General features: G+C 39.9%; 1 protein-coding gene and 1 long non-coding RNA gene across 5 annotated transcripts in view; one reads left to right on the top strand and one right to left on the bottom strand.

Annotated features, from left to right (window-relative positions):
* LOC111977937 (WD repeat and FYVE domain-containing protein 2) overlaps positions 1–11650 on the top strand; it is a 29291-nt gene extending 17641 nt beyond the window's left edge. For 2 of the 4 annotated variants that reach the window (XM_024007707.2, XM_070448335.1), the window contains exons 7-12: positions 4255–4381; positions 4710–4815; positions 5263–5364; positions 5596–5726; positions 8490–8598; positions 8731–11650. In XM_024007707.2, coding sequence (XP_023863475.1) covers positions 4255–4381; positions 4710–4815; positions 5263–5364; positions 5596–5726; positions 8490–8598; positions 8731–8760 — 605 coding nt within the window. In that variant the 3' untranslated portion in view covers positions 8761–11650. Of the gene's footprint in view, positions 1–4254; positions 4382–4709; positions 4816–5262; positions 5365–5595; positions 5727–5899; positions 8197–8489; positions 8599–8730 lie in introns of those variants that run through there. The other 2 variants (XM_024007721.2, XM_070448334.1) reach the window with 2 other exon arrangements.
* The window catches only part of LOC111977897 (uncharacterized), a 176937-nt gene that overhangs the window by 38071 nt on the left and 124166 nt on the right, over positions 1–14700 (bottom strand). The gene's annotated exons all lie outside the window — the stretch shown is intronic.

The raw sequence follows: 14700 nt of genomic DNA, 5'->3' as shown, positions 1-14700 counted from the left end.
CGCTAACTAGCTAGCCATTTCACATCCGTTACATTTACATGAGCGTAAACCCCCAGTGGCCTGAGGCAATTCACTTTAAGTTCTCAACATTCATTCAATGCATCATTGTATTTGTTTTCTGTTGTCCTGCTTACTGAATGTGTATGTCATTAGTTGTGCGTTATATGTTTCGAAGGTCGATCCTTTTTGTCTTACTCTCTAGCTGCTGCCTGATCAAACTGCCTGTTAGATTAATGGGATCCCTGGTATGCCATATTCTCAGCAACATTTACATTGACGATCATAGACATGTATAATACTGTATTAATACCACATATATTTGAATGCCAACCTAAACTGAGTGATGCAACTCTAACTGCATCCTCTTGGAACTTTAGAGGAATAAATTCACCCCCCCAAAAATGGTTGAGAATCCTCTCCCCTCTCAGGCAGTTCAAGTCAGATATGTTTATTACAAGAAACACATCTAACTGACTTTGAACATGAAAAATTACACACAAAGTGAATAGGCCAATTTTACTATTCTTCCTTTAACTCCCAAGAGCAGAGGGGTTGCCATCCTCAAAAAATAAACACTATTTAAACTCATGTATTTTTTTTAAAGACTGAAGGGCGCTTCATCTTAATTCATGGTACAATCAATCATACACCATACTGAATTTATATGGTCCCAATACTGGCTGTCCTCAATTTTTGTATTTAATCTTCAAGCATTTACAAGAATTCTAAATTGGGGACTTTAACACTGTTCTTGACCCACTAGTTGACAGGTGCCATGGCACATGCATTCAACAAGCGCCACAGGACCATTAAAGGATACATGATAGAACAAGGTATGGTGGATATTTGGCTTCTCTTCAATCCAGACAAGAGAGAGTATACCTATTTCTCACCTCATCATAAAACGTATTCCCGTATAGACCTTTCCATCAGTAATGCATCTTTGATGTCCCAAATTTCCAATGCTAATCTGGGAAACTGCTAAAGTTGTACTTAGAGTAAAAATTCTCATTCTGCTCAGCAAAGAAGGAAAATAAAATAGGAACTTGAGAAAAATGTCAATGCTCTTGATACCCTCCTTGCATCCATTCAAACCAATGATATTCCTAAGCGACTATTACAGGCCAGACTCCAACTTAATTAAATTAAGTACCACACAGGCTAGATAAATTGTTTGAATATAATTTCCCTCAACTATTGAAATTGGTCAAAGAAGATCTCGAAAGATGGACCTCTTCCTCTGTCTCTTGCCGGTCGTATTAATACATTTAAAATGATTCCAGTGTCCCCCCCACAGAAATGGTTTGATACCCTTAACCATTCATAAAATCTCAAGATTTTATTGGAGACAGAGAAAGGCCAGAATTAAACTTACTATATTACAATACTGTAAACCCAAAAGCAGACTAGCAGCACCAGACTTTCTAAATTATTATTTGGCCTTTGAAATTAATAACATAGCCAAATGGCTCAATTATATAAGTGTAAACTCACCTTCCTGGATTGATATAGAAGACTCCTGCGTAAAACCACTTAAAATTCAAGATCTTCCCTATATTTTTCAATCTGTTGAAAAACTGCCCTTTTCCAATCCCTTCACATTAAATACACTGGAAGCATGGACAAGCATCCACCAGTTACTTGATAAAGGACATTTAATTTAAGTACTGAACTAAAATATAAACGCAACATGTAAAGTGTTGGTCCCATGTTTCATGAACTGAAATTAAAGATCCGAGAAGTTTTCCATACTCACAAAAAGCTAATTTCTCTCAAATTGTGTGCCCAAATTTGTTTACATCCCTGTTAGTGAGCATTTCTCCTTTGCCAAGATAATCCATCCACCTGACCGGTGTGGCATATCAATAAGATGATTAAACAGCATGATCGTTACACAGGTGTACCTTGTACTGGGGACAATAAAAGGCCACTAAAAAGTTTTGTCACACAACACAATGCCACAGATGTCTCCAGGTTTCGAGGGAGCATGCAATTGGCATGCTGACTTCAGGAATGTCCACCAGATCTGTTGCTATAGAATTTAATGTTAATTTCTCTACCGTATCGCACCTCCAACGCCGTTTTAGAGAATTTTGCAGTATGTCCAACTGGCCTCATAACCGCAGAACTCATGTAACCAGCCCAGGACCCCCACATTCGGCTTCTTCACATGCAGGATCGTCTGAAACCATCCACCCGGTCAGCTGATAAAACTGAGGACTATTTCTGTCTCTAATAAAGCCCTTTTGTGGGGAAAAACTCATTCTGATAGGGTGGGCCTGGCTCCCCATGGCTGCGCCCCTGCCCAGTCATGACATCTATTGATTAGGGCCTAATTAATTTATTTCAATTGACTAATTTCCTTCTATGAACTATAACTCAGTAAAATCGTTGACATTGTTGCGTTTTATATTTTTGTTCAGTATAGATACAGAAAATGAATCATTTGAATAGCTCCTCAAGTGTTCAGTACCTACAGATTAAACAGCTACTTAAATCTAAATTGCAATTCAATCCGAAGCAACAACGTGTCTCAGAGCTAAGCCGATTGCTCTTAGCCAACCGGAGTTCAATAAATATTACTTCCAAAATGTTTAAAAAACTGACAGGAGTAGGTGATGCTCTATCCTCCCTAGAGAAATGGAACCAGCGATTTGGACATCTCCCTTAACAGGGAAGCCCAGAAGAAAGTATTTACCACCGCCCACAGCATCTCATGTAATAAGAAAATTAAACTTATCCAGTATGAAGTCCTACATAAATTCCACAATATCTATGGAACTTGGTGGCTGATGGGGCTTGTTGATTCGCTTGTGTGTCTTTTCTGCCAAAAATAAAAGACTGCGTTCTGGCTTTGTCCCATCATTGAGGATTACTGGAAACAAGTTCTCAGCATTGTCTGTCATCCTCCATATTACTATGTTTTCATCCCCTTCACTCTGTATACTACACTATGTTTTCATCCCCTTCACTCTGTATACTACACTATGTTTTCATCCCCTTCATCTGTATACTACACTATGTTTTCATCCCCTTCACTCTGTATACTACACTATGTTTTCACTCCCTTCACTCTGTGATACTACACTATGTTTTCATCCCCTTCACTCTGTATACTACACTATGTTTTCATCCCCTTCACTCTGTATACTACACTATGTTTTCATCCCCTTCACTCTGTATACTACACTATGTTTTCATCCCCTTCACTCTGTATACTACACTATGTTTTCATCCCTTCCTACTGTTATACTACACTATGTTTTTCATCCCCTTCACTCTGTATACTACACTATGTTTTCATCCCCTTCACTCTGTATACTACAGCTAAATGCTTTCATCCCTTCACTCTGTATACTACACTATGTTTTCATCCCCTTCACTCTGTATACTACACTATGTTTTCATCCCCTTCACTCTGTATACTACACTATTTTGATGATGACGACCCCTGTGTTTCTTCTAATGACTATTTTGATCTCATTAACAATCTGAAATAAAGGGATACTGTTCAACTCGAAAAGCAGATCCAATGTTTCAACCATACACTGGCTTAGTTTATGGTCTGACCTAGCCTCCCTGGAGATATCCATCTTCAAACTAAATAACAAACTGAAGGACTTTTACACAATCTTGGAACCATTTATATCCGACACTGCCCCCAGGCAACCCCAAATATGGCACTTCCTACCTAATTATTATATCTCTTCTAACTGGCAACTTATCCACTAGTCTGGTCCTTTGTTTTCCCCTCCTGTCCCGTCTGGTCGTCTCTTGTTTTGACTTCTCCCTATTTTCTTTAAATCATTTTTCTCTTTCTCCACTTTTTTATTTTGACCCTACTTTTCTGCTCTTTCTTACTTTTTGGTGGTAATTTAACTTCACAATAATAAACAGTTGTATGTACATGGGATGGTGGAAGAGCTACAGGACGGGAGTGGGTGTTAAGAGGACAATAGATAATATTTGGTGCCTGGTGTACTGGCTTATATTTGACGTGATGAATTTGCAGCATATTTTAAAATTACAAGTAAATAATCAAGTTGTCCTTCTGTTATGGGGGGGTGGGGGGTGGATGTGCATTTGCTGTCTTACCAAGAAGTAGAAACTCAGTGAGCCGTTTTAGTTTGTTTCTTTAGTTTGTTCCACTTGGTGCAGCCTTGACCAGGTCAAGTTAAAGATCCAGTGGCTGGGAATGTTTGTTATCTCCAGTACGATCTAAAGAATGTGTGTTAAGTGTTCTGCTGTCTCTAGGCAACGTGACGGCACTGTGTTGGGACCCGGCCCAGAGAGTGTTGTTCTCTGGCAGCTCAGATCACTCCATCATCATGTGGGACATCGGGGGACGCAAAGGCACCGCCATAGAACTGCAGGGACACAAGTAAGACTTGCACACTGAACGTCAACATGGTCGTCCAATATAGTCTTCAAATGTAATCCCAATGTAGTATTAAAACCCCAATGTATTCATCTGGATGATACAGTCTTAGAAACTGTTGAAATGCCTCTAGTAGTCTCCTAAGGGGTGTTTCTGTTAAGTAATGATCCATAACTTTAGGCTGATACATGTATAGTCATGCAGTTGGAGAAGGTGTCTGAGTCCGCAAAATGGAAAACCGAGAGCACTTGTGGATAGAATGTATGAAATGTAATCATCAAATCAAGCTTTATATACTGCATCCGTGTGTGTGTGTGTGTTAACTATGCAGTGATAAGGTCCAGGGCCTGTGCTATGCGCCACACACACGTCAACTGATTTCCTGCAGCTCAGATGGAGGCATCGTCATCTGGAACATGGACGTGACCAGACAGGAGGTGAGGGATGGACTGATAAAGATAGAGGGATGGAGCAGAAGGAGGGAGGAAGAGAAACCTCAAGGCCGTGAGGGATGGCGGGAGGAGGGGAGGGGGGGGGGGGGGGTGAGACCTGAAACAGACCGAGTGGCTTTAAACCACAGCCATAGATGCACAGACAGAGAGAATGACAAACTCTGAATGAAAATTTGAATGTTCATGTACTGAATGCAAATGAGGTGTTCAGTGCCAACATGGCAGATAGTTTGCTGAATCTGTGTAGACTACCTATGGCTTTGTTTGGCTCTAACCATCTCTCACTTAGGTTATACCTAAGCACTGATTATGGGTCAGTTCCCTTTATTAACTCAAATGGTTAAAGGTAGGATTGAGAAAGGGAAAGCTGATTCCTGAGAATTACTGTATTTAAGGTTTGTTTGCAACCTGTCTATCTGTGTGTTCCCACAGACCCCAGAGTGGCTGGACAGTGACTCGTGTCAGAAGTGTGAGCAACCATTCTTCTGGAACTTCAAACAGATGTGGGACAGTAAGAAGATCGGCCTGCGCCAGGTACAGTGGGCTCCATACTGTCACTATCACTCTCGGGTGTAGTTCACAAAAGGGCAGGAGAAGTCCTTATTTTATGTTCTTCCTATGGCATGGTGAAATACAGAAAAACAGCCCTGGTGTGGCCTCACCTGTTTGTGAGTCTACATGAGTGAGATATATGCACATTGTCGTTATCTGCCAGCCGAGTAGGCCCAACACAAGCCTCAGTGTCTCCTATCTCCTCTCCCCCAGCACCACTGCAGGAAGTGTGGGCAGGCTGTGTGTGGAAAGTGCTCTGCCAAGCGCTCCACCATCCCTCTCATGGGCTTCGAGTTCGAGGTGCGGGTGTGTGACAGCTGCCATGAGTCCATCACAGACGAGGAGTGAGTAACACACACAACTGTGCACAAAAAAAGCTAATAACATCAGTGGTGTAAAGTACTTGAGTAAAAATACATGACATTGCCAAAAGTATATGGACACCTGCTTGTCAAACATCTCATTTCAAAATCATGGGTATTAATATGGAGTTGGTCCCCCTTTGCTGCTATAACAGCCTCCACTCTTCGGGGAAGGCTTTCCACTAGATATTGGAGCATCCATTCAACCACAAGAGCATTAGTGAGGTTGGGCACTGATGTTGGGTGATTACGCCTGGCTCGTAGTCGGAGTTCCAATTCATCCCAAAGGTGTTCGATGGGGTTGAGGTCGGGGCTCTGTACAGGCCAGTCAAGTTCTTCCACACCGATCTCGACAAACCATTTCTTTATGGACCTCGCTTTGTGCACGGGGGCATTGTCATGCTGAAACAGGAAAGGGCCTTACCCCAAACTGTTGCCACTAAGTTGGAAGCACAGAATCATCTAGAATGTCATTGAATACTGTAGCGTTAAGATTATGTCTGAGTGTTGGAGTGTATCCCCTGACTATTCTTAAATAAAAAATATAAAAAATAATTAGTGCAGTCTGGTTTGCTTAATATGAGGAATTTGAAATGATTAATACTTTTACTTTTGATACTTAGGTATATTTGAGCAATTATGTTTACTTTTGATGCTTAAGTATATTTTAAAACAAAATACTTATTTAGATAGGTAGCTCTCTATCCACAATATAGCAGAGTATGTAAAGCCATAACACCTACTTTTTTTCAGCAACAGATTATGATCGATAATATCAAAAGCCGAAGTCTTAACAATACAGCTCCCACAATCTTATTATTAATTTCTTTCATCCAATCATCGGTCTTTTGTGTCGGTGTGTCAGTGCTGTACATGTTAAGCGACCTTCCCCATAAAGCATGCTGCTGTTAATCAGTTTACAGTGAAATAAAATTGTATCTGGTCAAACACCATTTTTTCCAAAAGTTTACTAAGAGCCGGTAGTAGGCTGATTGGTCGGGTGTTTGAACCGGGTAAAGGGTGCTTTGCTATTCTTGGGTAGCTGAATGAATTTTGCTTCTCTCCAGGTCTGAGGTCACACACCTCTTCCACACTCACTTTACAGAATTCAAAATTACAAAGCTTGTCTTTCATTATCAGGTCAGTTCTGCATGAATATGAAGACTGAGTTTGTTGTTGGCATGGCATGCCTAACATGCTGACCAAACCGGCCATTGTGCGCACGTTGATTTTGTTCACTCACACCAGAAGCGATCAGGACACGCAAGTTGAAATATCAAAACAAACTCTGAACCAATTATATTAATTTGGGGACAGGTGAAAAAGCATTAAACATTTATGGCAATTTAGCTAGCTAGCTAGCTAGATTGCTGTTGCTAGTTAATTTATCCTGGTATGTAAACATTGGGTTGTTATTTTACCTGAAATGCACATGGTCCTCAACTCCGACAGTTAATCCACAGATAAAGCGGTCAACCAAATTAGTTTCTCGTCATCTTTCCTCCTTCCTTAAGGCTTATTTTTCTTCTTTGGACTTTCTATTGCGGTTGGCAATCAACTTTACATCATTACTACAACCTACCAACCAGAGTGTGGACCTAAGTTCATCTTTCAATCACCCACGTGGGTATTTGCTCCTAAAAACCAATGAGGAGATGGCAAGTGGGTATATGCTCCTAAAAACCAATGAGGAGATGGGAGAGGCCGGACTTGCAACGCATTGAGCATTATAAAATAAAACCAATTTCTATTTTAGCGCCTGGCCACGTAGATGCTCGCTGACGCCTGCGAGCAGCGTGGGTGCAATGATTGAATAACATGTATGTGTACATTTATTTTGCAACGAGCGGTGTGGTCAGCATGTAAGTTTGCTAATTTGGGTAATGATAATGTTACGGATACAAGTATTCTGTGTGTATCCTGTGTGTGTTTCTTTTCTCTCCTTCTCCCCTTCACACAGGTGGCAATCATCATTCCCCAATCAGTCATCAATCAGTCGCTAATCAGAAGACACACCTCCTGTTTCACTTACCCAATCATTCCCCTTTCCCTTGGTTTAAAAACCCTGTCAGTTGTGTTCTCTGGAGCTCTATCTCTCTGTCAATCTCTTGGTAGTTCTCTGGTTTAGTTTTCGCTACTACATGTCACTTTGTACCCACCTGTGAGTATTGTTATTTTGTTATGTGGTTTGATGTTTGATGTTGGGAAAAGGGGGAACCAAGACAAGTTGCCCATGGGCATACACTACCTGTAAGACTACTTCGTCTAAGAACACTAGGTAGAACTGGGCGGACCACCCACTGTATTTTTGGTTAGTTAGCTGTATAGTAGTAGGCTAGTCTAGCTTAGGGGTGTTTTGGGATATTTGTTTCTTTCCTTGGGTCCAGCTCAGCCCCTTTTCCTGCCCCCCTTTACCGTGTGTTTTCAAATAAACCCTGAGTGTTTGACGGTACTTAAGTTCTCTGTGGTATTTCGTTCTCACTGATACTTTGTCACTATTATACTTTGCATGAGTTATGTTACGGGTCTCGTTACCATCCCCGCCCTAGACTGCCGGGCCAAAGGGATTCGTAACAGATAAAGTTATTCAAGTAGTAGGCAGTATCAGAGGGTTTTGTGATGAATTAGCCATTTGATTCAATGAAGGATGGAGCAGAGTTTGCCTTTTTGCCTAAAATGTCATTTAAGGTACTCCAAAAAAAAATCCTATACGTTTGGTGATAACTGTTTCCCCTCGTCTTACAGCCGGGCGCCCACGGCGACATTCCATGACAGCAAGCACAGCATAGTTTACATGCACTACGAGCCCACCACAGGCTGGCTGCTGACCTCTGGGGCCGACAAAGTCGTCAAGGTGAGACGGACACGACCAGACACTTTGTATAAATGTATCCTCCTGTATTAGATACAAAGTATTTTCTTGGGTGCGTATATGTGTATGAAGGAGTCTGTTTTTTTTATACAGTTTGTGTGTGTGTGTCAACAGCTCTGGGACATGACTCCAGTGGTCTCCTGAGGGTCATCGTTGACAGGGAGCAACATGGAGCTCCATCCACCTATCAGGGTAGAGCTTACAGCCTGGTGGCTGTCATCCTGAGAGGAAGAGGGAATGTCAACAAGAACAACAACAGCTAAACAACTTACAACAGCAGAGCAACATCCACAGAACCTAGAAACACCAGGCCTTTCTTGCCTGTCCTCGTCCCTCTTGGTGACTAAATGTGAAAAGCTTTACACTGGCTGCATAAATAATTCCCTATATTCTTTGATTTATTATTATATTTATAACAATAGTTTTGTAGTAAAGGGAACTCAGTTTACCTACTGAACATCAAATACAGCTAGGTGGGCAAATATAAAGCTTATATTGAAGTGCCTTCCTCTTATCTTCTTATAGCTTTCCCTCCGGTAAACAGAAAGAATGAACCAATAGTTCTAAAACAGATTGAAGCACGAAATGTACCTGGGTTGTGAATACCAGTTAGATATGTAACTTGTATGTACAGCAGCAAGATGGAGTACTCTAATATATTCATGAAACTCCAGAAGGTCCCAAAGTTGACCTTATAAGGCTCATTGGATTGACTCTTTGCTTTTAAGCTGCTGTAACATTGTTGCAGTCTGCAGAGGGCAAAATACCACTGTTTCTAGGTGGACCATGTTTCAGTTGGTGTCAGGAGGGTCATAGCCTAATGTAGAGGAATTAAGCTCTTACCCTACGAGGTACGAAGCCTGCTGGTTTCCTGTTGTACCTGATAATTAATTGCAACCACCTGGTGTCCCAGGTCTAAATCAGTCCCTGATTATAGGGGAGCAATGAGGTCCAGAGGTGAATTTGAGGGTACTACTGTATAGCTTCTAGGCTCTCTGAAAGTCATCACACATACACACACAGCTGGTGAACAAGTCTACATGTGGTATCTCACTGTCAGGTAATGGTTGACCACCACAGATGTGGGGGACTTGGAGAAATAAATGTTTTTCATTTGTTTATTTTTTATGAATACTGTATTACAAACTGAAGTTCTAGTTTAGGCTTGCCAATTGAAATTGTAAATCATAAAGAACCTGTTCATTACTTTACTTTATTGTAGAGTTATTGAAATGTCACTTACTACACTTTTGACTTCGGTAGTGGACTTAGGGTGGCAAAATTCCAGAAACATTCAATAAATTCTCTGGTTTTCCAGAAATAGTGGTTGGTTGTTGGATACCGGATTTCCTGCCTATTCCGGGAATCTTCCAACCAGAATTTCGGGAAAACCAGGGAATTTAATGAAAGTTCCCGAAATGTTGCAGCCTTACTAAAACATGATTCACCACTTGTAGTCTCTTCTAGATTATTTGCACTTCAGTTGTTACGGTTCAATTTCTCAGAGAACAAAATCATAACAAAGCACTTTTTATTGTCCAATACATACACTTACATATGTTGTCTACAGGCTACAAATATGTATTTTCCATTGAGGTGAGGGATATACCAGACTGGTGATCAGTTGTTAGTGGATGTGTGTGTCAAATGTATTTGTGTTATGATGAGTTTATTTATTGCTGTGTGTGTGTTACTGTAGCCTCCAAGATAGACATCTCTCATGTAATACACACACATGTCATCAAGGTCATTATCATTGACTGATAGTGTTGCTATGAATCAGGACTTTTGTGTGATACATACTGTTTTTTATGCTTTAACATTCTCAAAGTGTATTGATGGTTATGATAGGTGTCATATCCTGGATATAACTACAGTTGTTCAAGTTAAGTTCATGCACTGGATTTGTTTTCTAGGCAGCGCCACTATTGTAAAACCACAACCACAACAATCTGTCTGCATGTTTATATTTGTGTTATACAACCATGATTAGCCATGGTAATTTGTCATGAATACTAGCATGTTGATTAATCCGTCACATATCTTGGGCCTAAGCTAATACATATCTACTGGTGGAGAATGGCTGTATGGGGCTCTAATGCTATTTACTGTAGTAGTCAATCACTGACTTGAGATCTGTACTATTCCTATCCGTTTCCTCATTTAATGACCTCTACAGTTATCATTGTTGGGAGGCAAAAAGGTATGAGTTCCATGTTGATTCATAAACCAAGACTGATTTACAATATCTGAATGACTGCTGATATGATTTGAAATAGGTTTATCATGTTATGTAGCCTGGATACCAGTCTCTTTCTCTGCTTTCATCAGCATGTTGTCATTGGAAACACTGATACTAGTATTGTTAAATGGATGAACTGTCAGTCTGTCACCTAGGCATACCGGTTTTATGTGATGCAGTATGATTCTCACAGGTTGGTGCTGTACTGTGTGTATGTAACCCAGGGGGGTTTATCACAAAGCAGGATCTGGAATCAGAAAATCAAGAGCTACAGTATATCTGTATCAAAGCAAGGTAGTTAACTCCTTGATCCTGCTCTGTGCCATTTCCCTCCGGTCTTAATGTGCAGTTTGTCCAAGCAGCAGATTATTGGAGATTTTCTAGTCTTTAAGAATATCATTCCTGCATGTCTCATCCTAGTCCTAAAGCTGATCTGGGTACAAGTCATTTGAGTAGAGATGTGTGCTCATATCATTCCATAATTTTATTTCCCCTTGTTGTATTGCTGCTGATGTACTCATATTTGTATTTCATAAAATGTATATGAGGTGACTGAAAGACAGAATGTCTCTTCATGTGAATGCCTAGTCTTCATGTAGAGATTCAGCTGAAGTCTTCATTTAAAACAAGCTGTTCAGCTCATCAGCTCTCTCCATTGTTCAATCTGTCAATCAATCACGCTTTGTCCAGTCACGCTTTGAGCCAATATAAGTTTATTTTTAAAAATCTGTATGAAAAATGTATGTCTATAAACTGAAGAACATTCTCAAATGAAGTGAGGCTTTTAATTTAGCCCCAGTGTACCTCATCAATGATTGGTTCAGTAGCTGCAACAGTATGATAGGTCAACAAGTTTGATGTTTATATTGTTGTGGATATTTCTTAGCAATGACAATGGGGGCATCAATTGGAGGTTTTCAACTGTGCAAATTCAAAGTGTTTGGGGCGGTGGAAGGGCCAGTAACACCTGTTTGTCTGAGCCAGGGGTAATGCCATTGACAACTGCTCCTGTTTTGAGTTTGGGAGTAGAGGATCTGACCTGCGACTTTAACACAAGCGCCTTGAGTTCCTCACAGGCTTTCCTATAGTTGAAGTAGTGACCAAAGCCATTGCTTACACCCTCTACGATACCCTGTGCTCTTTCTCTGTGAAGCCCTTAGCAAACAGCTTCTCCTGCTCCTGGAGATTGCTATCTATCGCTGTCTCTTCTGTTGCTTCTCCTTCGCCTCCTGGACCATCTCAGCCTAGAATTAGAGGGACAACACAATACAGACATCCTGGTTATGGATTTACAAGCGGCATCTTCCTAAACACTGTTGTGTTCACCTCCCTCAGTTACTGCAATCTGTGGTTATAGTAAAAATAAATTAAGAAAATATTATTTTAGGAGACATGGTATACTATAGGTTTCCAGTGTCCATCCATACCTCAAGATGACGGATGCCCTCCTGATGACTTCTCTCCCTCTCCTGGATCAGTTTCTCTAATTGTTGCTGTTTCTCTGCCTCCACCTTCACTTCTGCTCAGCCAGGGCACTCTTGCTCCTCTTTGTCAGAAAAGACAGTAGCCAATGGCTATTTCTCGAGTGCAAACTGATTGATTATTAGTCTGAACTATTTGAACACCAAATTGTGGAACGTTATCTGTGATTATAGTAAGAAGAACGTCAAGCCACAAAGGCATGAATTAGGTTTCCAGATGTGAGTCAATTACAGACTACTACTTAATTACAAAAACACAAACAGATTAAAAGTGTATTCAAAACAATTTATTCATAAACTGATATGCATTTTACATACAACTTAAGAGATTGGTCAAATATTTTCTAATTATAGTGAGCTCCAAAAGTATTGGTACAGTGACACATTTGTTGTTGTTTTGGCTCTCTACTCCAGCACTTTGTATTTTAAATGATACAGTGACTATGAGGTTAAAGTGCAGACGGAGATTTTATTTGAGGGTAAATTACAGCACTTTTTTTTTTACATAGTTCCCCCATTTTAGGGGACCAAAAGTATTTAGGAAAGACATAGCATGACTGACTACATCAAGCTTGTGACTCAGCAAATGTATCCAACACATTTGTAGTTTTTTTATGATTGTGTTTCAGATTATTTTCTGTCCAATAGAATGTAATTGTATGTCATTTTGAGTCACTTATTGTAAATAAGAATTTAGTATGTTTCTAAACTTCTACATTAATGTGGATGCTACCATGATTACGGATAATCCTGAATGAATCGTGAATAATGATGAGTGAGAAAAATGCAACCTCCCCTGTAATTGTAGTGGTGAGAGGTTAGCATGTCATGGGAGTATTGTGCATTTAACTTTCTCACTCATCATTATTCATGATTCATTCAGGATTACCCGTAATCATGGTAGCATCCACATTGATGTAGAAGTATTTAGAAACTTTTTATTTCAGCTCATGAAACATGGGACCAACACTTTGTGTTGCGTTTAATATTTTTGTTTAGTATATGTGACCGACCGCCTTGATTCGGTCTTATGTAGCAAATTTTGAAACGTTTTTTTTTTTTACATTGGATAAAAGCAGACACACACACAGCTACATACACTGCATTTGAGGAACAATGGGAAAGTAATTCTGCTTTGAAAGTTGATAAACTTGTAACTTCACTTTTGAGAAAATGGTCTTGGTACTTCAATAAAAATAAATAAAAATATTGAAACTTTATTTAACTAGGCAAGTCAGTTAAGAACAAATATTTTTTTTACAGTGATGGCCTAGCAAAAGACAAAAGGCCTCCAGCGGGGACGGGGCTGGGATAAAAAAAAAATGAATACAAAAATATATATATAGGAGAGCTCTTTGTCTACACTCATTCAGCATCGTTCACACCCTCTTAAAGCTTTAGCCTCACCCATGTCTTTAACGGTTGATCCGAGCGTTCTGTCCTAACAACAGTAGTCAAGCACCAAAGCTAACTGGTTTACTATTTAACTTCATATGGAGGAACAGGGTTGGGGAGTAACGGATTACATGTAATATTGAATTTAGATTACAGATACTTTTGAAAAACTAGATTACTTCGAGGATTACTTTGTAATTCATTAAGGATGTTTGCGAAAAAAAATATTTGAAACTTCTCTGTTTTCCCAATGACATTAAAATCTGCATTTTAAAAAAGCGAAAGTTTAAGTTTGTTCCACCTGAGCGAGTCTGACCACAAGTCAGAGACCCCTATGATGACACATGATGGATCGCTGGAAAAGAGCAGGAATAGCTTAATGTAGGCTAAAGTCCAAGCTATGTCTTCCAATGGTGCGACTGCTGTCGGCATCCAAAGATTATCCAACTTGAATTAACGCTTGGAGGTAAAGATGACAGCAGTGGTGTAGTCTACGGCGATACGGATATCACGTATTATTGATATCTCCATAGCGCATTGATGTGTCACACTGCTGCTCTCTCATTTAGCTATTTGCGCCTTACGAATTGTGGTTGGACACATGCTCAAACTTGCGCACTTTTGATAGACTTGAAGGGGCAATATGTAGTTGCTACATCCATTTTTGGACATATATATATCCATTGATTCTTGAATAATATAACTTATAAATGCCTCATGAGCTTAGTTCAACTGTCACACTCCATGAGAACACAAAATATAAGCGTTTTTTATTCCAATGTTTGTAAACATTGTAAATGTAAACAAACACTGTATAGCCTCAAAATTATTAAAACAATACTTTTTATATCATGGATGGTCAGTCCTTGCATCCATAGCTGTATATTAATTTGAGAGTGGTTACATTTCTCCAGGCCCATCCCTCAGCAAAACAGAAGCAGACGTTCATTTTGTTATTGTTTCATT

This window comes from Salvelinus sp. IW2-2015, linkage group LG2 (assembly GCF_002910315.2).
Source record: "Salvelinus sp. IW2-2015 linkage group LG2, ASM291031v2, whole genome shotgun sequence".
NCBI classification, from domain to species: domain Eukaryota; kingdom Metazoa; phylum Chordata; class Actinopteri; order Salmoniformes; family Salmonidae; genus Salvelinus; species Salvelinus sp. IW2-2015.
This window is presented reverse-complemented; position numbering and strand designations above follow the sequence as displayed.